The 22,330-nt window shown below is 45.8% G+C and overlaps 1 protein-coding gene and 1 long non-coding RNA gene across 5 annotated transcripts in view; one reads left to right on the top strand and one right to left on the bottom strand.

The window, feature by feature from the left end:
- The window catches only part of LOC120992371, a 138,684-nt gene extending 122,615 nt beyond the window's left edge, over positions 1-16,069 (bottom strand). Inside the window, exon 1 of the long non-coding RNA XR_005776965.1 lies at positions 15,945-16,069. This is a non-coding gene — a long non-coding RNA (uncharacterized LOC120992371). The remainder of the gene's footprint in view (positions 1-15,944) is intronic.
- PDE4D (phosphodiesterase 4D) overlaps positions 1-22,330 on the top strand; it is a 1,065,327-nt gene that overhangs the window by 748,967 nt on the left and 294,030 nt on the right. Inside the window, exon 1 of one of the 4 annotated variants that reach the window (XM_040421311.1) lies at positions 6,438-6,637. The exons of the other annotated variants lie outside the window; for them this stretch is intronic. Within the exon in view, the coding sequence (XP_040277245.1) occupies positions 6,471-6,637 (167 nt within the window). The 5' untranslated portion in view covers positions 6,438-6,470. Of the gene's footprint in view, positions 1-6,437; positions 6,638-22,330 lie in introns of those variants that run through there. 4 annotated transcript variants of the gene reach the window in all.

Below are 22,330 nucleotides of genomic sequence, written 5' to 3'. Positions count from 1 at the left end.
AGCCTCCTCTCTGTCACCCTCTCCATCATCTACCCCAAAGAGTGCTTGCTCGGTGAGAAGCAAACTTTTTTGCAAATTGTCAATGCCTCTCAGTGTTGCAACTTGCCCATTTAGAGACTCGATTAGCGATTCCAAACGGGTAATTTGCTCACATCTTGAACAAAGAAATTCACCCTGGAACGGCTGTTCCAGGACTGCATACATCATGCAAGATGTGCACTGGACTGCGTTGTCAATTGTGCAACACATACTAAATGGGGATTACACCACAAAAGAAAAAAATACAATACAATGTAGTAATAATATACAGGCTAATTGCAGTCCCCCTCCGAAGTCCCTGAATCTTAAGTCACACACTTACACAACCACACTTAATCAACCACGCGTCGCGGTCAAACTCGCGTTATATATCTGCTTATATTAATATAAATGCAGCTCACTGCACCAGCCTGGTTTGCTTCCCCTCTGGAATCAAAAAGGCTGTGCTGTTCTTACTGCTGAGTTTTTAAAGTCTCCTAATTAGACAGCCACACCCTAATTAAACAGCCACACCCTAATTGCTCACCTGTGCAACCCCTGGAGAAAGAAAAAAAAAAAGTGTTATCACAGCACAAAATACAGTCAAACACAGCCACTTATCAATGTCCACAAATAATTTAGCTCTCAGATACTCCCTCACTTAATCTTAAGTCACACACTTACACAACCACACTTAATCAACCACGCGTCACGGTCAAACTCGCGTTATATATCTGCTTATATTAATATAAATGCAGCTCACTGCACCAGCCTGGTTTGCTTCCCCTCTGGAATCAAAAAGGCTGTGCTGTTCTTACTGCTGAGTTTTTAAAGTCTCCTAATTAGACAGCCACACCCTAATTGCTCACCTGTGCAACCCCTGGAGAAAGAAAAAAAAAAAGTGTTATCACAGCACAAAATACAGTCAAACACAGCCACTTATCAATGTCCACAAATAATTTAGCTCTCAGATACTCCCTCACTTAATCTTAAGTGAGAGGTAGGGTGCCTTTGAAGCGCTGGGGAGGAGAAATGATATGGCAGTGCAAGTTGAGATGCAATACAGTGAACAGGCCAGTTTTGGGGTACTTTACTGAAGCAACTTGGCAGATAGCATACACAGGCACTTGCAAAAGTTGACTACAGGTTGCATAGACAGTATTCCCAAGGCTACATATAGGATTAAATAGACAGTATGGTGGTTCTCTCTGAGTCTCTCTCCAGTAAATATGAGCAAGCTTCCCAAATTAGCCAAGGGGTGCAATTTATCTATCATTTTCTCTATATCTTCCAATTCAATCAGTATGTCTACAGTACCCAGCTGCAGGGTGAACAGATGGCCAATCTGTCTCTTTATTATGGTAGGGGAACCTGAAGCTTCTAACCCCAACCAAATGCAGTGAATTGCCAAAGCCACAGCCAAAGCACATGCATTACCCTCAGTGGCGTTTTGTCCATGCACCGTTCCTTGAAATGGCCCTTAACCTTCTGTAAAGATCAATGCTTCTTTCTTTCACAGATTGGCTTGTTCCAGAAACTTTTCTGGTTGCTCTCAACTGACAGAGCTGGTGTGTCCCTGTCTGCTGCTTCTCCTTGCAACTTCACTACAGACTACTTTACATACTCAGCTTCTCTCTCATTAGTTACCACTTACCAATTGACTGCAGCTCCCAGATGACAGGCATGGGGTTTGCCCACACCTACAGTAGCAACTGCATCTAGGACTAGTGAATTAGCCCTTTCTCCCATACACAGCTGATCTTGGGATATCAAATACACAGAAAAATTGCATTAACCCCTTTTTAACAGTGAACTACCGGCTCACTGCAATTGCTTCAGAGCCTGGGCCCACCAGAGGGTCCTTTGGTACTCTGGTGGGCCAGTCCGACCCTGAGGAAACATAACACTTACCTAATGACCTCATTTTAATCTGAAGGTCCTCTGATTCCTGGGCACCATAGTCATTCAAGGACTGCGGGGCTATAATAAGGCAGACCAAGCGGCTGCCTTAGGGAGCAGAGACAGGGGGGTGGAAAAAATGAAACTTTTTTTTTAAAATACCCTGTATTTTGGTCTTATGGGGCGAATACTAATGAAGCGCTCGGCTGTCTGCTGTAAAGGGCTGCGCACCATGTGACCTCACTGTGCGCAGCCTTCACAGCTGACAGCCGAGAACCAGGAAGAAGAGAGAGAGCGCTGGTGGTGAGGAGCGGCGGCGTCCAGGAGAAGGAGAGGTAAGATATTTTTATTTTATTTTATTTGTGCTGATGGCTGAAATGGGGGGGCATGATTGATGGCGGGCATGATGACTGACATGGGGGCATGATGGCTGACATGGGGACATGATGGCTGACATGGGGGCATGATGGCTGACATGGGGGGCATGATGGCTGACATGGGGGGCATGATGGCTGACATGGGGGCATGATGGCTCACATGGGGGGGCTTGATGGCTCACATGGGGGGGCATGTTGGCTCACATGGGGGGACATGATGGCTGACATGGGGGGGCATGATGGCTGACATGGGGGGGCATGATGGCTGACATGGGGACATGATATAGGAAAACGTATCTCAGCTTGTCACTAAGAAGTGATCCAGCTGATAGACGATCATAAGGCGCAAAGACTCTCTGCCTACGCGCCTTTTCCACACGTGCCGCACACAGGACCGTAGCGGTGACACTGCTACACCTATTCCAACTAGGACAAGGTACGGACATGCGCCATTTTTAGAAGAAACCAGGCAGTATACACCCAGCTGCACATAAAATTAGACTTGATAAAGGAGCCGTCTAGACCCCGAAATGCGTTGTCTCATAATAAATTTTGATGTATCCTGTACCGGGTTGTGGTAATTGCGCCTTATGATCGTCTATCAGCTGGATCACTTCATAGTGACAAGCTGAGATACGTTTTCCTATATATATACCCGAGTGTTGACCTGGCCTTCACCCCAAGGGGTCTCCTGACGCATCTGGCAGCACCGACCTGCGACTTTTATACCTTACAGCCCACCTGCAATACAGTTGCACTCAACTCCGGTGCAACCAAAACAGGTGAGTCTATCGTATCCACCAGCTCTTTGAAGGAAGCTGTTGTACCTCGATTTACTTTATGAGCGCCTCTCTCACCCTTTGGCTGTTACTTCACATGGGGACATGATGGCTGACATGGGGGGCTGATGGCTGACATGGGGGGCTGATCTGAGGCATTGGGGGTCTGATATGATGTCTGATTAACATTGGGGGTCTGATTGCTGGTCTGACCTGAGGTGCAATCGAAAATATTTTTTCTTATTATCCTCCTCTAAAACCTAGGTGCGTCTTATGGGCCAGTGCATTTTAGAGGGCAAAAAATACGGTCCTCAAACAAGCGATTGTCTGAAGCAGAGAGAAGATACCAGAACCACACAGAGAAGAAGCCAGCTGCTGCAGACGGGACCGGGGCCAGGTGGCAAAAATCCTTGCACCTGCCCTGGGGCCGGGACATCCTCTGTAATCTGGGACTGTCCCACCGGATCGGGGACGTTGGGAGGTATGCATATGCACCAGAATAATGTTATAAATGTTAGGATTGTGAGACCTCCTACCCTCAAGCTGCATGACAAGGAGTAGCGTGAATGGAACTGATAAAAACGTCTGATCTCCAGATTAGAGGAAGGGGTGTCTTTCATTTGTAAGAATTTGAGAAAGAACCTTTATTATTCTTCATCAAGCTGGAAGATGCACAAGTGGCATGATGTGGTAAGACTAGATGTCCCAGAGAAGATACAGATTTAGCCACTGTCATTTTGACTAGCCTAACGTGCCAATGCAGCAAAATCACATCACAGTAATACAACAAATGAGATTAAAGTGACCATCCTGGAGCAGCCAGTATCAGAATAACGCTGGCTACATCTGTACGAAGAACAATACATAATACTCTGACAGACGGATTATTCTAGCATAAAACTGCCATTTAGATGGAATCCTTCACAGCAGGAGGCTGGTTGCAGAGATCAGAGCCTTATCTCTAAGGTCTGTCCCTGGGGACCAATGATGGCCGTCTGCAGCTCTATTCCCTGATATCTCAAGTATCCTGGGGAGGCGTTCTGTGCCAAGTGCAATATCCAGTTTGTGATTCTTTACTTACAGTAGTGCAAGATAAGGCCATTGCAGGAAAAAGAAAATAGAAATTCCAGCTCTATTAGACGAACGATCCTTTATTTCTTGCGGCCTAAAAACTCCAACATACACATAGTAATGATCTACGCGTTTCGGACCATCACAAGCCGGTTCTTAATCACGAGTAAGGACCGGCATGTGATGGTCCGAAACGGGCAGATCGTTACTATGTGTATGTTGGAGTTTTTAGACCGCAAGAAATAAAGGATCGTTCGTCTAATAGAGCTGGAATTTCTATTTTCTTTTTCCTGCAATTTACGGCTGTGCAGGTGATAGCTGCTTTGTTTTTTGAACTGTTAAGATAAGGCCATTGTACATATATAAATTAAGTTCAAAGCAGCCTTGGGAAGTACAGACAACTTTTTTGGAACAAAACCACAACTAACAGTAGAAATAATAATAAAAATATATATTCGTTGTCACTCCTTCAGCAATTCAACAGTATATTGTTGAAGAAGAAGAAGAAGAAAATCCCTTTATTTGTCCCTCAGTGTGGAAATTTGTAAAACTACGAAACTTGTCTAAATGAACGCTAAAATAAAATAATAAACCGTTATTGTGTTATTTTTACTTAAAACAATAATTAGAAACTATCACTCGTAACTCGAGTAAATCAGACTGGGGTATAAACCCGTAGAGTGGGGGAGAGGTACTCAAGGTTAATGGTTTGTACTTTCTATCTTGAAATCGATAAGCATAGAAGGAATGCCTCTCTAGACCCTATCAAGCTTGGTAACACTGTCTCAGCACATATTGGCCATAGTGTTACTATATTGTTACTATAAAACGTAAACCTCAATGCCTGCGGTTATGTTACCAATAACTGCCTATTAGAGCCGGCTGCAGGGACTATTGGGATTTGTATCTTAACTTAAAAGGGTTGTCCAGGTTCAGAGCTGAACCCGGGCATACCCTTATTTTCACCCCGGCAGCCCCCCTGATGTTGGCATCGGAGCATCTCATGCCCTGATGCGCTCCCTTGCCCTGCGCTAGATCGCCCAGGGCACGGGCTCTTTTGTTTACAATAACACACTGCTGGGCGGAAGCTTCCGCCCGGCAGTGTGTTCGGTGACGTCACCGGCTCAGATGGGCGTGCGTTAGCTAAAGCCCGCCCATTAGTGCCGGTGACGTCACCGGACTTTCTGGCAGCCCAATGGAGAGCCCGGTACATCACTGGAACTCTTGAAAATGCCTTTGCCCTGTCAGCCATCATGCCCCCCCATGATTTAGCGCAGGGCAAAGGAGAGCATCGGAGCATGAACTTCTCCGATGCTCAATTCAAGGGGGGGGGGGGGGGGGGGCTGGGTGAAAATGGAGGTATGTCCAGGTTCAGCTCTGAGCCCAGACAACCCCTTTAATTTGATTTAGTCGGTTTAGATACACACAGCGTTATTGTTACAACAACACGGCCGTCATAGCGCCGAGATGCTGCCACATGCTCTACTTACCTATTAGTTACCTGCTCCTGATGAAGTGCGAGTTTACCACCGCATGGAAACGCGTTGAGCGGGAGAGAGACATATAGGCTTGCTTATAGGGGTGGGAGTACAAGGAGAGGTGTAGTAACAATAACGCTGTGTGTATCTAAACCGACTAAATCAAATTGAGTTAAGATACAAATCCCAATAGTCCCTGCAGCCGGCTCTAATAGGCAGTTATTGGTAACATAACGACCGCAGGCATTGAGGTTTATGTTTTATAGTAACAATATAGTAACACTATGGCCAATATGTGCTGAGACAGTGTTACCAAGCTTATCTACTATGCTTATCGATTTCAAGATAGAAAGTACAAACCATTAACCTTGAGTACCTCTCCCCCACTCTACGGGGTTATACCCCAGTCTGATTTACTCGAGTTACCAGTGATAGTTTCTGATTCTTGTTTTAATAAAAAATAACACAATAAAGGTTTATTATGTTATTTTATTTTAACGCTCCATCCAACGTTCCAGGCAAGTTTCTCACGGTAAGTACAGTACATCACGCCCTGAGATATTAACAAATTGCCGCACGTGAGCCCTACTATAATCAAGTTCTATTTCTGTAAACTGATAAACAGATTTAGCCGGACAGACTCCCCCCCCCCCCCCCTTCAGTGAAGAAGTGTCTGCCGGAGCCCTGTGTGTGACAGCTCTGTAATAGGGCAGGTGTCACTCAGCTGGAAATCCCGGTGATCCCTCCTCGTCTGTGTTTGCAGCCCTCTCTATCTTGACCCTGGCACATGAGAATCCCCCCCCCGAACCTCAAGAGGGTCTCTATGGTCTTTGCACAGCAGCCCCTAGATGCCTGCCTGCCTATTTACTGCATTGCCATCACCATCTGGGTCATATTTTCCACAGGGCATTAACATTGCCCTTTTCATGGCCTTCCTGTGGGATTCAGCCGCGGCCCCCGGCCTTCGCTTGTCACCCAGAACAAAGATGAGACGGAGATTTCTGAAATCCTACAGGTAACTATATTTAACTTCATTGTGTCCCGTGTCCATCTGTGCTGGCAGCATGGAGTGTCCCTGTTTTGTGCCCTGTCCCATTCACGTATGTTTCCCTGGCTATTTCCACCATGAAACTTGTTATTTACTGTTATTAATATGACATATGGTGCAGATACGGTATACCAACCATAGGTGACGTGTAAATGTGCCGCAATATACATTTACTTCTTAGGTCTGTGCCATATGGATACGTATTTAGTGAACTGATAGGCTTAAACAGGCAGAGGGCGGCTGTTTGTTATGTAAAACCTCCGCAACCCAAGCGCATCTCATCTTGTACAATGTACGGTAATATATGAAAAAGAACTGTGTTTTTTAGTTAAAGCAGATTTTCTTTAGAGGTTGGCAAAGTGAGCAAATGCCCAGACCCCCCATTTTATAATGACTCTCCTAAGGACAAGAACCCTAGGAAAAAATTGGCACTATGATTTATAAAATATAAGAGATTTCTGTGACTGGTTCATCTGAATGGGGCCTGCAGAAGGCAATTCACATTCTGCGAAAGAACCCCATTCAGATGTATGGGGGGCTAATATTTTAGTCGCAGAAGTTTCAGCAGAAAGTTTGCCCTATGTGAACTGAAGCCTTATTAGGGTACTGCTGTTATTTCTGCACTGTTTGGTGGTATTACTGTATAGATGCCGTAAATGGCAGCATTATTTTGGCACTATGTGGTTGAAAGAAACTCTCCAAAATGGCAAAAAAGAGACCTTAATTGGCATTTCCCTGCAACGTCAGACTGGGCCACCAGAGAACCAGAGGATCTGATACCATAATGGGCCCCAAAGGTCCAGGAGAAAAAAAAAGAACTTTTGCAAAGGCCTATTTCTTTAAATCAAAACATGTTAGACTTTATTGATGATATGGGGGTCGGGACCCGAGAATAATTTCCTCTGGTGGGCCCAAGGAACCCCAGTCTGATACTGTTTCTCTGGGTTCCTATTTTCTGTAAAACCGGTTCTGTTTTCCATTATAATTTATCTGACATGTTGATGGGACATATCATAAAATTGGTGGGGGTCGATTAATGATTTAGAAAATGCCCCTTGTTTGAGACCCAGCTGGCAGTGGAGAGCAGGGCCGTGCATGCACACTCATTCTATATTGAAATGACTGACAAAGGCTGGTCACACATAGGGGTCAGAGCTGCCGTAGATTTCTAGTTTCATTTGCGCCAGAAAACGTAAATGCAGATACATTTTTCAGGGCGGCTGGTCACACCCCCTTCCTGCCCTTGCAAGAAGGAAGATGGCGCAAAAGCTGAGAGATGTGACAGTTTTTAGGCGCACTTTTCAGTCACAAGGTAATGATAAACTTCCCCCATAGTCTTTTTAGGAGTTTTGCAGTGCAGATTAGTTTTTTCAATGTTTTTTCCTTCCTCTGCATACATAACGGTACATATTTTTCTATAAAAAAATTAAAATAAAAAAAACAAGCCATATAAAAAAAATATTAGAAATAACGATTTTGATCAAACACACCAATAGGCAGAAAAATGGCACAAAAACTTTACAACAAATGTCACCTTAGTCAGGCATCTTTTTGGATGTGTTTGGGAATAGAGATGGCCTTGCGGTTCACCCGGCGGTCGTTTCGTGGCGAACTTTGCTCGTTTGCGATTCGCCGAACATGCAAACATATGGCGATGTTCGCATGCGCCATATTCTTTTGCTTTGCGCCAAACTTTGACCCATGACACATCCATCAGGTGTGACAGGACAGCCAATTGAGACGTTTCAGCACATGGACAAACCCCCACCCTTTAACAAAACCTGATCTGGCCGGCCATTTTACATTCCGTTTTTTGCCAGTGTAGGGAGAGGTTGCTTTTTGGAGCAGGGACAGACTGTTAGGGACACCAGATGCTAGCTAATTGGGCCACAAAAGTCCTTTTAAGGACTGGTATAGGTGTGCCATCGATAGGTGCGATATACTGAGGGGTGTGATATACTTATAATATACTTTCTAACATAGAAAGTATATTATAGTGCATTTGTATTGTGCAGCAGTTGTATGCGGTTTTGCCGCGATACCGCAGCTATATTGAGGGACAAATGCTATTGGAATAACTAATTACAACTGGTGTGATATACCTGTTGCCCCCAAAAACTGATTGAGGGCTGTGATATACCTATAATATGCTTTCTAACATAGAAAGTATATTATAGTGCATTTCTATTGTGCAGCAGTTGTGTGTGGTTCTGCTGTGATACCGCAGGTATATAGAGGGACAAGCATTATTGGAACAACTATTTGCAATGGGTGTAATATACCTGTTGCCCCAAAAAAAACTTATTGAGGCGTGTGATATACCTGCTTCCACAAAAAATTGATTAAGGGGTTTGATATACCTTCTTCCACAAAATACTGATTGAGGTGTGCGATATACCTGCTTCCACCAAATATTGATTCAGGGGTTCTATATACCTGTTTCTACAAAATACAGATTGAGGGGTGCGATATACCTGCTTCTACAAAATATTGATTAAGGGGTTCTATATACCTGCTTCCACAAAATACTGATTGAGGGGTGCGATATAACTGCTTCCACCAAATATTGATTCAGGTGTTCTATATACCTATTTCCACAAAATACTGATTGAGGGGTGCGATATACCTGCTTCTAACAAATATTGATTGAGGCCTGCGATACACCAGCTTCCACAAAATACTGATTGAGGGGTTTGATATAAATGCTTCCACAAAATACAGATTGAGGGGTGCGATATACCTGCTTCCACAAAATACTGATTGAGGGGTGCGATATATCTGCTTTCACAAATACTGATTGAGGGGTGGAATATACGGTACCTGCATCTACAAAATACTGATTAAGGGGTTCTATATACCTGCTTCCGCAAAATACTGATTAAGGGGTGCGATATACCTGCTTCCACAAAATACTGATTAAGGGGTTTGATATACCTGCTTGAGGGGTGGGATATACGGTACCTGCTTCTACAAAATACTGATTAAGGGGTTCTATATACCTTCTTCCACAAAATACTGATTGAGGGGTGCGATATACCGGCTTCCAATAAATACTGATTAAGGGGTTTGATATACCTGCTTGCACAAAATACTGATTGAGGGGTGCAATATACCTGCTTCCACCAAATATTGATTCAGGGGTTCTATATTCCTGTTTCTACAAAATACAGATTGAGGGGTGCGATATACCTGCTTCCACCAAATATTTATTCAGGTGTTCTATATACCTGTTTCCACAAAATACTGATTGAGGGGTGCAATATACCTGCTTCTAAGAAATACTGATTGAGGCCTGCAATATACCTGCTTCCACAAATACTGCTTTTCTCGAGGGACTTTAGCACAGGGTCATTTTGAAAATGACAGGCAGAGAAAGAGGCAGGCCGTTCCGCAGGGGTGGTAGGGGTAGGGCAGGTGCACCAGGCCGGAGCCTAAGTGGGAAGTTGGCGAAGGTGCGTCCGATTACATCAAAGGACGCACCAGAGCCTTCTGATTCTGCACCCTCCTCATCCTCTGTATCTGCATCCTCTTCACTCTCTGCTGTGTGCACCACCAAATACACCACCACCATAGCCCCTCCACTCGAGTCAGAGGAATTATTTTCCCATCTATTCCCAGACCTTACCAATGCGCAGCCATTCTTGGTATCGGATAAGGAAGAGGAGGTAGCAACAGCCGCCAACCAGCGGTCTGACGACAGTACCCAGATCAGCCAAAGGAGGGTGGTCCCCGCTGTTGCTGGCTACCATGAGATCTCTAATGTCAGTGGTGGTGAAGGTGACAATGATGACGTGTCGATGGACGTCAAGTGGGTGCCCACAAGAGAGGAAAGGAGGGAAGTTCAGAGGGAGAGTTAGAGCAGCAGATCGAGAGGAGAAGCAGGCAGAACACACAGTGCACAGGAGGGAAAAAGCAGACTGCTAATGTATCTGGAACGAGCCATCCACCATGCATGGTCACAACTGGCGCTCCCAGGACGTCGGCACATGGCTCTGCAGTGTGGGATTTTTTTTTAACTTGTCAGCTGCTGACAATAGTGTTGCCATATGCAGCCTGTGCTGTCAACACATAAGTCGCGGTAAGCCCAACACTCACCTAGGGACGACTGCCTTAAGAAGGCACCTGGCCTCCCATCACCGAGCCCAGTGGGAGCAACGCCGTCAGAACCCACAAAGCTACACTCCCGGCGCTCCACGTCCTGCCTCTTCTCCTTTTCCTTTCCCACTCCACCTTCCACCGTGCCGTCGTCGCATTTATCCGGCAGATCTCAGGCTTCCGTGGCCCAAATGTTCGAGCGTAAAAAGTTGATGACGCCGGATAACCCTCTTGCCCAACTGCTGACCGCTGGCTTGTCGAAACTGCTAGCCCGCCAACTACTGCCATATAAACTGGTGGACTCGGAGGCCTTTAAAATTTGTGGCCATTGGCACACCACAATGAAAGGTCCCCGGAAGGAAATATTTTTCCCAGAAGGGCATCCCAGAGCTATATGGCAACGTTCAGCAGCAATTGAATATATCTCTCACACACACTGTCGGTGCCTAGATACATCTGACCACAGACACGTGGTCTAGCAAACATGGGCAGGGAAGGTACATAACTTTTACTGCCCACTGGGTGAACCTTCTGACGGCCGTCAAGCATGTAACCCGTGGCACCTGTGTGGATTTGGTGTTACCGCCACGGATTGCATGCAGACCTGCCTCTTCTCCTCCTCCTCCTCCTACTCCATCCTGATTTTGTAGTAAAAAGATCACAGAGAGGCACGGAGCATTATATATCATGTTAATGCCACGTGTCTCTGCTGTCCGGAACGGGGCTTGGCTCTCTTTCACGTAGCAGATTACCCGCAAGGCATCTGCTTGTGTAAAAGAGTCCTTAGGCTGGGGCTACACGGCGACAGTGATCTCGGAAAGGATCGCTGGGAAGCAGTGATCCCATAGAAATGCAGAGTGGTGTTGCTACTGTCTTTATTGGTCTAACCTCATGTCATCTTATGCATTTATTCCAGGTCCTATACACTGTGCATTTCTAATGTTATGTAACTGTTCATATGTAATTTTCCTGGTTCACCGGCAGGCAGAGGTGTATGTAGATAGAATGGAACCATTCCGTTCTAACCCCCCTTTGGAGAAAAGTGGGCGAGCCCTACATCCTGCAGGAAGGGTGGGGACCAGTTGGCTTCAGTCTAGTTTACCCCTGCTAGAGGAAATGTGTGCAGGGGCACTTCTCTGCTGGATGCGCCCACGCCAGCCAGAGCACCTTAAGCTCTGCTGGACCGGGAGGCCAAAGCTTAAAGCCTCAAGAGCCAGGAGGAAAGTTCCCTGGCAAACCTAGAGTCAGACTACAAAGTGAAGTGCAGCATACAGAAGAAGCTGAGTTATACAGCCAGCCTGTCAGTACAGCAGAGTCAGAGAGAAACAGATATAGCAGAGTGAAGTTTGCCTGCCAGTTTCATGCTAAAGCCTGCTGGAACCAAGACAAAGCCTGTAAACCGTTTTGGAGAACGTTTATGCAAAGTAAGGCTATCATTGAACTTCATCTCAAGGTCTGGACTCCAGTTATTCTTTTATCCCTCAATTATTTCCCCTTTTTATTGCTCCGGAGCCACCTTGACACACATAAAGAGACATTTTATGCCGCACTATACCTCTAGGCATTTTATATACCTGGGACCTTTTATATATAGAGAGCCCTAGGGGGAGGCGCCCGTTGCACTTGGTGGGGATATTAGACCCCCAGAACCCCACCAATCAGCAGTATGAAAGGTCCAGGGGTCCTTCAATGATTATTCTGGCACAATAGCTAGTCCATGCAGCTCAGCCCCCGTAAAGCACTGCTGCCCATGGTAATAGCTGTAGAGGATGTAGCGCCAAGTCATGTGGTCCGAGGGGTCCTTAAAGGGTTTCTCCAGGAATTTAAAAAAATGAAAAGACTTAAATATTATTTTATAATAAATATATTCACAAATACCTTTCATTACTTAGAATGGCTTGTTTTGTCTAGGGAGAAATCACTAGGAGAAATAAAATGGCCGCCGTCCTATCAGTACACACAAAACCTGTCCTAATCACACAGGAGGACAAGTTACTTCACCACAATGAGCCATAGTGCTGCCTCATCCTCCCCTCTGCTCTTCTTCTCAGGCATCATGATCCTGAATACCGATGAATCTCTGTGGGAATGGGAAGATGAGGAGACATGAGAGGAGGATGGGGATGTGGCCCACATTATTCATGTCTCCTCATGAACTAAATTCCCCAAAGATTCAGCTAAAGTTCTTATCATCTGTATTCAGGATCATATTCCCTGACAAGTAGAGAGAAGGATGAGGCAGCTCTTTACCTATGTGTTGTAAAGTAACTTGTCCTCATGTGTGATCAGGACAGGACAGGTTTTGCGTGAACTGATGGGACAGCGGCTATTTTGTTTCCCCTGATTGCTTCCCAGACAAAACGAGCCATTATAAATAATGAAATGTATTAGAGAATATATTTATAATAAAGTAATATTTAAGTATTTTCATTTTCTTAATTCCCGGAGAACCCCATTAAGGCTGATATGTCACATATGGGGACTGCAATGTTAATATGGGGACACACAATAGATGAGAGATCCTGATACAGATCTTGTATGCTTTCACCCCTACTATGATCTGTGGGAGTCGCAAGGGGTTGTTCCCAAACAATCACATATTGATGACAATGAGCCATTGTTTTTCCAGAGATTAACCCTGTCACCTCTCCTGACCAGTGGCGTAGGGATCGCCATAGCAACCATAGCAGTGGCTATGGGGCCCTACGCCACTAGGGGGCCCGTCCGACCGCATTCAAATTTTTTTTATTTTTTTTTTTATTAACACACACAGACACTACACACAGGCAGCCAGGAGGTGGCGTAACTACCGGGGAAGCAGCTGCTTCGGGGCCCGACAGTTTATTTTCAAGTTAGTTAAATATCGATGTCTTACTGTTCAGGGCCCCTTCACAGCAGCAGTCTTAATGTTCCCTCGCTAATGTGCTCTAATCTTACTGTATATACTAAAGTCTCCTGATGTGTCTGGGATTCGAACCCACAACCTCCAATGTATCAGTGTATCAGAGGCAAAGCATTAACCCTCACAGCCATAAAGAAGGCATTGCAACTGACTGAAAAAATTTGACACTTCTACTGTTATAGCTGGCTAAGTGTACATCTATACACATGACAGCTGCCCCAACACACCCAGCACTGCTATATCTCTATATGACAGCTATCCCAGCACACTCAGCTCTGCTATATCTCTATATATGAGCAGCTATGTGTATAGATGTACACTTAGCCAGCTATAACAGTAGAAGTCTCATAATTTTTCAGTCAGCAGCAATGCAGCTGTTATGGTCTTGAGGTTAGGTGCTCTGCCTCTGATACAGAAGGTCGTGGGTTCGAATCCCAGCAGAAACCTTTTCTGAAATACAAGCAGTGACTCCATATATGGACATACAGGGCGGGACACAATACAGGGAGGGACACAGGAAGAGGCTGCATCGCATCGCTGACATGGAGGTAAGTAGAAGTGTTTATTTTATTTTTTTTAATACCCGACTGTTACTGCCATGGGGGGAGCGGGGGGGGGGGGGGGGCACTTGATACTGGCACATGGGGGGAGGGGGGTTGGCACCTGACCTGGCACCTGGGGGGGGGGGTTGGCACCTGATACTGGCACATGGGGGGGGGGGGGGGGGGGAGAGAGGCACCTGATACTGTGGATGGCACTGTTCAGGGGAGGGGGATCTGTGTATGGCACTATTTAGGGGAGTGTGGATGGCACTGTGGATGGCACTATTTAGGGGAGGGGGGATCTGTGTATGGCACTATTTAGGGGAGAGGGATCTGTGGATGGCACTATTTAGGGGAGGGGGGATCTGTGGATGGCACTATTTAGGGGAGAGGGATCTGTGGATGGCACTATTTAGGGGAGAGGGATCTGTGGATGGCACTATTTAGGGGAGGGGGATCTGTGGATGGCACTATTTAGGGGAGGGGGATCTGTTGATGGCACTATTTAGGGGAGAGGGATCTGTGGATGGCATTATTTAGGGGAGAGGGATCTGTGGATGGCACTATTTAGGGGAGGGGGGATCTGTTGATGGCACTATTTAGGGGAGGGGGGGATCTGTGGATGGCACTATTTAGGGGAGGGGGGATCTGTTGATGGCACTATTTAGGGGAGGGGGATCTGTGTATGGCACTATTTAGGGGAGGGGGATCTGTGGATGGCACCATTTAGGGGAGAGGGATCTGTGGATGGCACTATTTAGGGGAGAGGGATCTGTGGATGGCACTATTTAGGGGAGGGGGATCTGTGTATGGCACTGTTTAGGGGAGGGGGATCTGTGGATGGCACTATTTAGGGGAGGGGGGATCTGTTGATGGCACTATTTAGGGGAGGGGGATCTGTGTATGGCACTATTTAGGGGAGGGGGAACTGTGGATGGCACTATTTAGGGGAGGGGGGATCTGTGGATGGCACTATTTAGGGGAGGGGGATCTGTGGATGGCACTATTTAGGGGAGGGGGGATCTGTGGATGGCACTATTTAGGGGAGGGGGGATCTGTGGATGGCACTATTTAGGAGAGGGGGGATCTGTGTATGGCACTATTTAGGGGAGGGGGATCTGTTGATGGCACTATTTAGGGGAGGGGGATCTGTGGATGGCACTATTTAGGGGAGGGGGATCTGTGGATGGCACAGAGGGGGGGGGGGCCTATAAATTTTTTTTGCTATGGGGCCCATGCATTTCTAGCTACGCCCCTGCTCCTGACCAGTCTGTTTTAGTATCTACTTGCATTGCCCGTCTAATAATAATAATAATAATTCTGGAGCAGTACAGCCCCTTGGTCACCTTACAAGACTAATTTACATATCTCTAAAATCCTTTTTTAAAGAAAATAAAAGGACACAGCCCTATAGGACCGGTATATTGCAGACATGCTAGCGGCGATCTAGCCGTGCATGTCCGTATCTCTATAGCCTAAAACTTGGTGACAGAATCCCTTTAAGGACACAAGAGTAGCATGTACTGTCAAGGCCAAAAGTTTTGAGAGTGACAAAAATTTTGGTTTTCAAAGAGTTTGCGGCTTCAGTTGTTGGTGGCAGTTTGAGTTCAGATGAACTTCAATTAACTGCAAAGTCATTCCTTGCCTTAGAAATTCACACAAAAAACATTTCACCCATTGCATTCCAGCCTTGCCACAAAATTACCTGCTACCATCATTACTGTGATCTGCTTACCTCGGGAGAAAGTGTTAATGAGGACAAGGGAGCTGATAGCACTCTGTCATGCTGATTGTAGGGTGGGACACACATACACACGGACTGTCACCTAAATATTATTCAGCTACGGGACTGGGTCACCACCGTTGCAAAGCCTGCTCAGGAATGGCTGCAGGCAGGTGTAATGGCATCTGCACATACAGTGAGGAGAAGTATTTTGAAGGATGGCCTGATGTCAAGGGCAGCAAAGAAGCCACTTCTCTCCAAGAAAAACATCAAGGACCGACTGACCTTCTGCAGGAAGTACAGGAATTGGACTTTACAGGACTGGGGTAAAGTTATTTTCTCTGATAAAGACCCTTCAAACTGCTGAGGACATCTGGAAAAATGATTGTCCAGAGAAGAACAGATGAGCACTACCATGAGTCCTGCCAACTGTAAAGCATCCTGAGACCATTCATGTGTGGGGTAGTGCAGCCAGCCAGTCGCAGGGGCAACACGTGAGGTGCACGGTGGACCGATGAGGGGCCAAAATATAACAGACAGTTCATCAGTTTACTCACGGTTAGCAGAAAGCCTCCCTGGGCTGGCAGCACAGTGTTGGGGTGGTCAGAACGAAATCCTCCGGGGCACGCTCTGTGGTAGGGAAGCATCAGCCAAGATGGTGGTTGAGGTGCCCTTGATGTTAGGGGTGCTTAGGGTGCTTGTTGCGGCTGAGTCCTTTGATGTTTTTTGTCGTGACGCCAGTACCGTTAATGGTGGTACAACCATTAGTAGTAATAATGAGGTAGACAGTGGTGAAATGCAACTCACAAATTTTACTTTTGATGTCTTTGGTTGCAGCAGTACAAATATTCAGTTTCTTGATGGTACAGAATTGGTTCTGCAAATCCACTGTTTCTAGGCTTCTCAGGTTTTAGTTTTGGGAGCAGTGGGTTAGATGTACCTGGTTCCTTTTTGATGTGTGGGATCCTATTCCTTGTCTTTCCCTACAAGCTGAATATTTAGACAGGAAAACTCAACTGTCTCTCAGAAGTTTGGTGTGGCTGCCTGAAGCTATACATCCTCCACCATGCAAAGGTGTCTGTGGCCCTCAATAATGGCTCTTATCACCGATGATTCCTTAGGAAAGCTTGTTTCTTTTCCAGGGAGGCAAACTCTTCTCCTACTGGTCAGGGATGCAAGTCTATAGTCCGGCCACAGAAGGAAAACGCTCTTCTGCGCCTAACATCTGAGTATCACCTACTAGCGAAGTTGGCTCCACTCACTAATCTGTGTCATGAAGTCTTCACTCTACATTTTCTCCCACTAATCTGATCTGACTCCCTCAGATCTGCTATCTTCTGAACTACATTTTCTTATCTCTTCTGAACTCATCTGTCTCCACTCCTCAACTGACTAACTAGGCCTGACCTAGGTATATATAAGACCTGAACTATATCCCCATCTAGTGGCGGGATGTATAAATTTCACCTAATCTGCCTGGTAACAGGGATTTTGTAGATACATACACACAAAATCATACATTACAACATAGTACTGTTGACAAGGTAAAAAGTGCTTCTAAGCAGTGCCCACACACACGTAGTGGGACGCTGCATACCCCCATGGTAAAATGTAAATCGCCCTCGACGTTGGTATTGTCTGAAGCTGTGGATCTCTAAGCCGTGTCCTGAAATACACCAAATACACACCTCCAAATATGCACATGTGAATATAGACATTGCAATGTATTATCATGACTCTTCAATAACCTCCTGTGAATAAAGGGTTATGCACAAAAATACATTCTAGGCAAATATATTAAATATATCACATACATTTTCTCTTTATGGTAGATGTGTTACGGCCAAAAATGGTTATAAGAGAATGATCTCACATAAGGGCAGTAAAGTCCATGATATGGTTCAGAAGATAAAGTCCATACCTAAAATGGGGTATAAAACATGTATAAAAACATTTTGTTGTAGAATGGTTAAGCACAGAAAAGTCTTTCTGGGTATTTCACTTTAAACGTTGCATTAATAAAGTCCCTTGATAACCTGGAAATGGGGTAAAAAGGGATTAAACATGGTAAAACACAATTGTAGTGCAAAATTCTTGAAATAGGTGGAGTCCTTGCAAAAAGAACTTAGAGAGGGGCTCAAAAACAAAAACAAGAAGAGAAGTCCTCTCAAACAAAGGCAGCTCCTGCTCCATATTAGTGGTAAGTGAACGGCCTACTTAGTTGTAGGGGTCCGAACAGGAAGACACATCTGTCGGAATTGGGCTCCCAGAATCCCAGGAATCAGGGGATGATCCTTCTGGTCGTCCCTCCATCACTCTCTGCTTAGGTGTAGATGGCAGACCAAGTTCCTGCTTCACCTTTTCAAAGATAGGGGGTTCTCTTCTCTCTTTATAAGCCAGCCCAACAGTAGGGTCACTCCTGGTCACAGGACTTGATTTCTCAGTTGATTTCTGTGTTGAAGAACCAGCAGGCTCCTCTCCATAGTGGGGGATAGCAAATCCCTGACATTGCTGTACAGCCAGTTGTTGTAATAGCATAGCACAGTCCTCTGTGGCTGTAGTGAGGTTTTGAGGCTCGGGCCTCCTCCTTCTAACCCTTTCCCTTTGGGGTTTAGGTTTGGTGTCAGGATCTCTGGTGACAATGGCGGGTTGCCAGAGAATGTTGGTTCCTGCAAAACCAGTGGCGTATTGGTTCTGTGTAGTACTGGGTGGTATATACTTGGCATCAGGCCGCATGGGGGCGGTAGGAAGTCTCTTTTCTGACTCTTCCTCAGATTCAGAGTCTTGAGCAGGCTCCTGGGGCTCTGTAGGTTGTCCTGACCTGCGGACTGCAGTGGCATAGGGCCCACGTGTACCCTCTGCAGGGGTGAACTCGACCACTTCTCCAATATATAAGCTATGTAGCCAAGGGGGAAGTTATTTCCTTTTTACGGACCGGCGGTTAACATAGTACTCACGATCTGTTGACAAATCGCGGATGAATCCAAATCCCCGCTGCTTGCAAAAATCCAGTACTCGGCCCAGTTTGCGTACTGGTACCGGGAAATCCTTTACCGGTGCCTCCAACAGTTTGCGGGTAAGTCCCTCATTATAATGCTTGCAAGCATGATTGCGCGTAAGTCTAGCAGACTTGATCTCGGCAGACAATTTTGCCCAAAGCGCGGTATGTTCCATAGTGGGCCACGCTATGGTGGGAACATCTTCAGACTGACCGGACCTTTCGGTTACTTTCAGAGACTGGGGTCGCGGGTGCATTCTGACCTGCACTATCTTTTGCAGACTCAGGGCCGCGGTCTCCACTACGCTCCCTCCAGTGACAGTCCCACAACTCCTGCACACGAACCTGCAGCTCCGGAGTCATTTCTGTGGGGGTCCAAGTCGGAGCGGCGACCGGTTTCCGTCCGGATTCATTTTCAGATGCAGAGCGCTCTTGTTTCTCGGCCATGCTGCTCCGGCACTTTACTTCTCTCTCTCTGCAGCAATCACCGTCTCGGCTTCTAACGTGCGCACGCACGTCACGCTCTTCCAAAGTTCTAGGCCCGCCTCCCAGGTCTGTTTGAATGGCAGGAGCGGCGCAACCATTATCCACCACATGAGGGGCGGTCTCAGCGAGTCGGACCTTTGGCACAATATCGATCAGTACCCCAATTGGGTTTGGTTGTTTGGTGACTGGAGCAATCTTTTGGGTATAAAGAATTTCATAGGGGGCTGTATTTGCGTCTGTACTTTCGTCCCAACTTTTAACAGGTAGACACAATGACAGGCCACACATAGTTCCACCCATTTTGTTTCGATGGTAGGACTCCTCATAGGGCACAGGAGGCGGTGCTGCCTTGCATACAGGGCTGGCCTTTTAGAAACCACACACAGTACAGGTAGGATGGGCTTTGACCAGATAGTTTTGCATAAAGGGGCGGCACAATATTTTCCCGCTCTTCAGGGGGTGTCGCCTACTTGTCCACAGTGATGGCGCAGTATTATTTTTCAAATCAGAGCTCCGGCGGCCATTTTAATTGCATAGAAACAGTCTATTCACTGACAGCAAGCAGTTATAGTGACACACAAATGTTGGATTTTCTCACTTTTAACACTGCGGTTTTGATGCTGGGGACTAGTATAGCACCTCCATATACTTTTCAAGCAGTTCAAACGGTTCTGTAGCCCAAAACAGCGCACAATAAGCAAAAGTCTCTCAATCAAATAAAGGGGCTTATTCACATGCAACAGTCTCTCAAATATGGCGCTGGGGTTAATATCCTGTTCGTGATGCCAATAAAAGTTATGCAGCCAGCCAGTCGTAGGGGCAACACGAGAGGTTCACGGTGGACCGATGAGGGGCCAAATGATATAACACACAGTTCATCAGTTTACTCACAGTTAGCAGAAAGCCTCCCTGGGCTGGCAGCACAGTGTTGAGGTGGACAGCACGAAATCCTCCGGGGCACGCTCTGTGGTAGGAAGCATCAGTCAAGATGGTGGTTGAGGTGCCCTTGATGTTAGGGGTGCTTGTTGCGGCTGAGTCCCTTTATGGTTTTTGTCGTGACGCCAGTACCGTTAATGGTGGTACAACCATAGGTAGTAATAATGAGGTAGACAGTGGTAAGATGCAACTCACAACTTTTACTTTTGATGTCTTTGGTTGCAGCAGTACAAATATGCAGTTTCTTGATGGTACAGAATTGGTTCTGCAAATCCACTGTTTTAGGCTTCTCAGGTTTTAGTTTTGGGAGCAGTGGGTTAGATGTACCTGGTTCCTTTTTGATGTGTGGGATCCTATTCCTTGTCTTTCCCTACAAGCGGAATATTTAGACAGGAAAACTCAACTGTCTCTCAGAAGTTTGGTGTGGCTGCCTAAAGCTATACATCCTCCACCATGCAAAGGTGTCTGTGGCCCTCAATAATGGCTCTTATCACCGATGAATTCCTAGGAAAGCTTGTTTCTTTTCCAGGGAGGCAAACTCTTCTCCTACTGGTCAGGGATGCAAGTCTATAGTCCGGCCACAGAAGGAAAACGCTCTTCTGCGCCTAACATCTGAGTATCACCTCCTAGCGAAGTTTGCTCCACTCACTAATATGTGTTATGAAGTCTTCACTCTACATTTTCTCCCACTAATCTGATCTGACTCCCTCAGATCTGCTCTCATCTCTGCCTACATTTTCTTATCTCTTCTGAACTCATCTGTCTCCACTCCTCAACTGACTAACTAGGCCTGACCTAGGTATATATAAGACCTGAACTATATCCCCATCTAGTGGCTGGATGTATAAATTTCACCTAATCTGCCTGGTAACAGGGATTTTGCAGATACATACACACAAAATCATATATTACAACATAGTACTGTTGACAAGGTAAAAAGTGCTTTTAAGCAGTGCCCACACACACGTAGTGGGACGCTGCAGTAGCATCTCCCCCTAGGTAGTGGGCTAACTGACAATTTTGTCTAAAAACACTGCCGTGAATAAAAGAGATCAAAACATCTTCCAAGAGTAACTTCTTCCAACCATTCAGGAGCAATTGGTAATCAACAATGGTTTTTCGAGCCTGTCACAAGGCAAAAGTGATACCTAAGTGCCTTGGTGAGCAAAACATTGAAATTTTGGATCCATGGTCAGGAAACTCCCCAGATCTCAATCCTTTTGAGAACCTGTGGTCAATCCTCAAAAAGCGGTTGGACAAACAAAACACAAATTGTGATAAACTCCATGCACTGATTTGGCAAGATTGGGTTTTCCATCAATCAGGATTTGGCCCAGAAGCTGATATCCAGCATTTTAGATTTCTTTATCTTCTTACGGTACATGGTTTGTGTAGTTTTAGTGTCAACTTTTTGTTTAGTGGATTCTTGTAGAGAGTTTGTTGACCTGAAAACATGATCTAGTTACATTCCCATGATTCTTTCTATACCTTGTCTAGGCACTTTAGAACAACCTAAAAGCTTAGGCAGGCAGCCATAAGATGGCTGATGGTAGAGCTGACCTGTCCCCTGTAGATCAAGCATGCCATGGCCATTTTTTTTTCTAGAAATGGCTACGTAAGCACCATTCACTTAAATACAGCTACTGTAAGTTGCAATACTCAATGCAACCAATGGGCAGGTGTGGTGCTGTTTCTAATAGAAAGCAGACATGTTTTTCTAATTCTGTATAATCCCTTTAATTTGCTCATACACAATAAAGATCAGCCCACATTCTAATGTTTGTGAGGTCCTTTTGACTGTGTGTCAGCATAAGACTTGAACAATTACAATTGGGCTACTTGATTAATTAAAGGGGTTGTGCCAAGTTTAAAAGCTATCCCCTATCCACAGGATAACTATCTGATTGGTGTCGATACACTTGGAGCTCTTACTGATCCTGAGAATGGGGGTCGCATTTCCCCATCTCAATGGAGCGGA

Source organism: Bufo bufo, chromosome 2 (genome assembly GCF_905171765.1).
Source record: "Bufo bufo chromosome 2, aBufBuf1.1, whole genome shotgun sequence".
NCBI lineage: Eukaryota > Metazoa > Chordata > Amphibia > Anura > Bufonidae > Bufo > Bufo bufo.
This window is presented reverse-complemented; position numbering and strand designations above follow the sequence as displayed.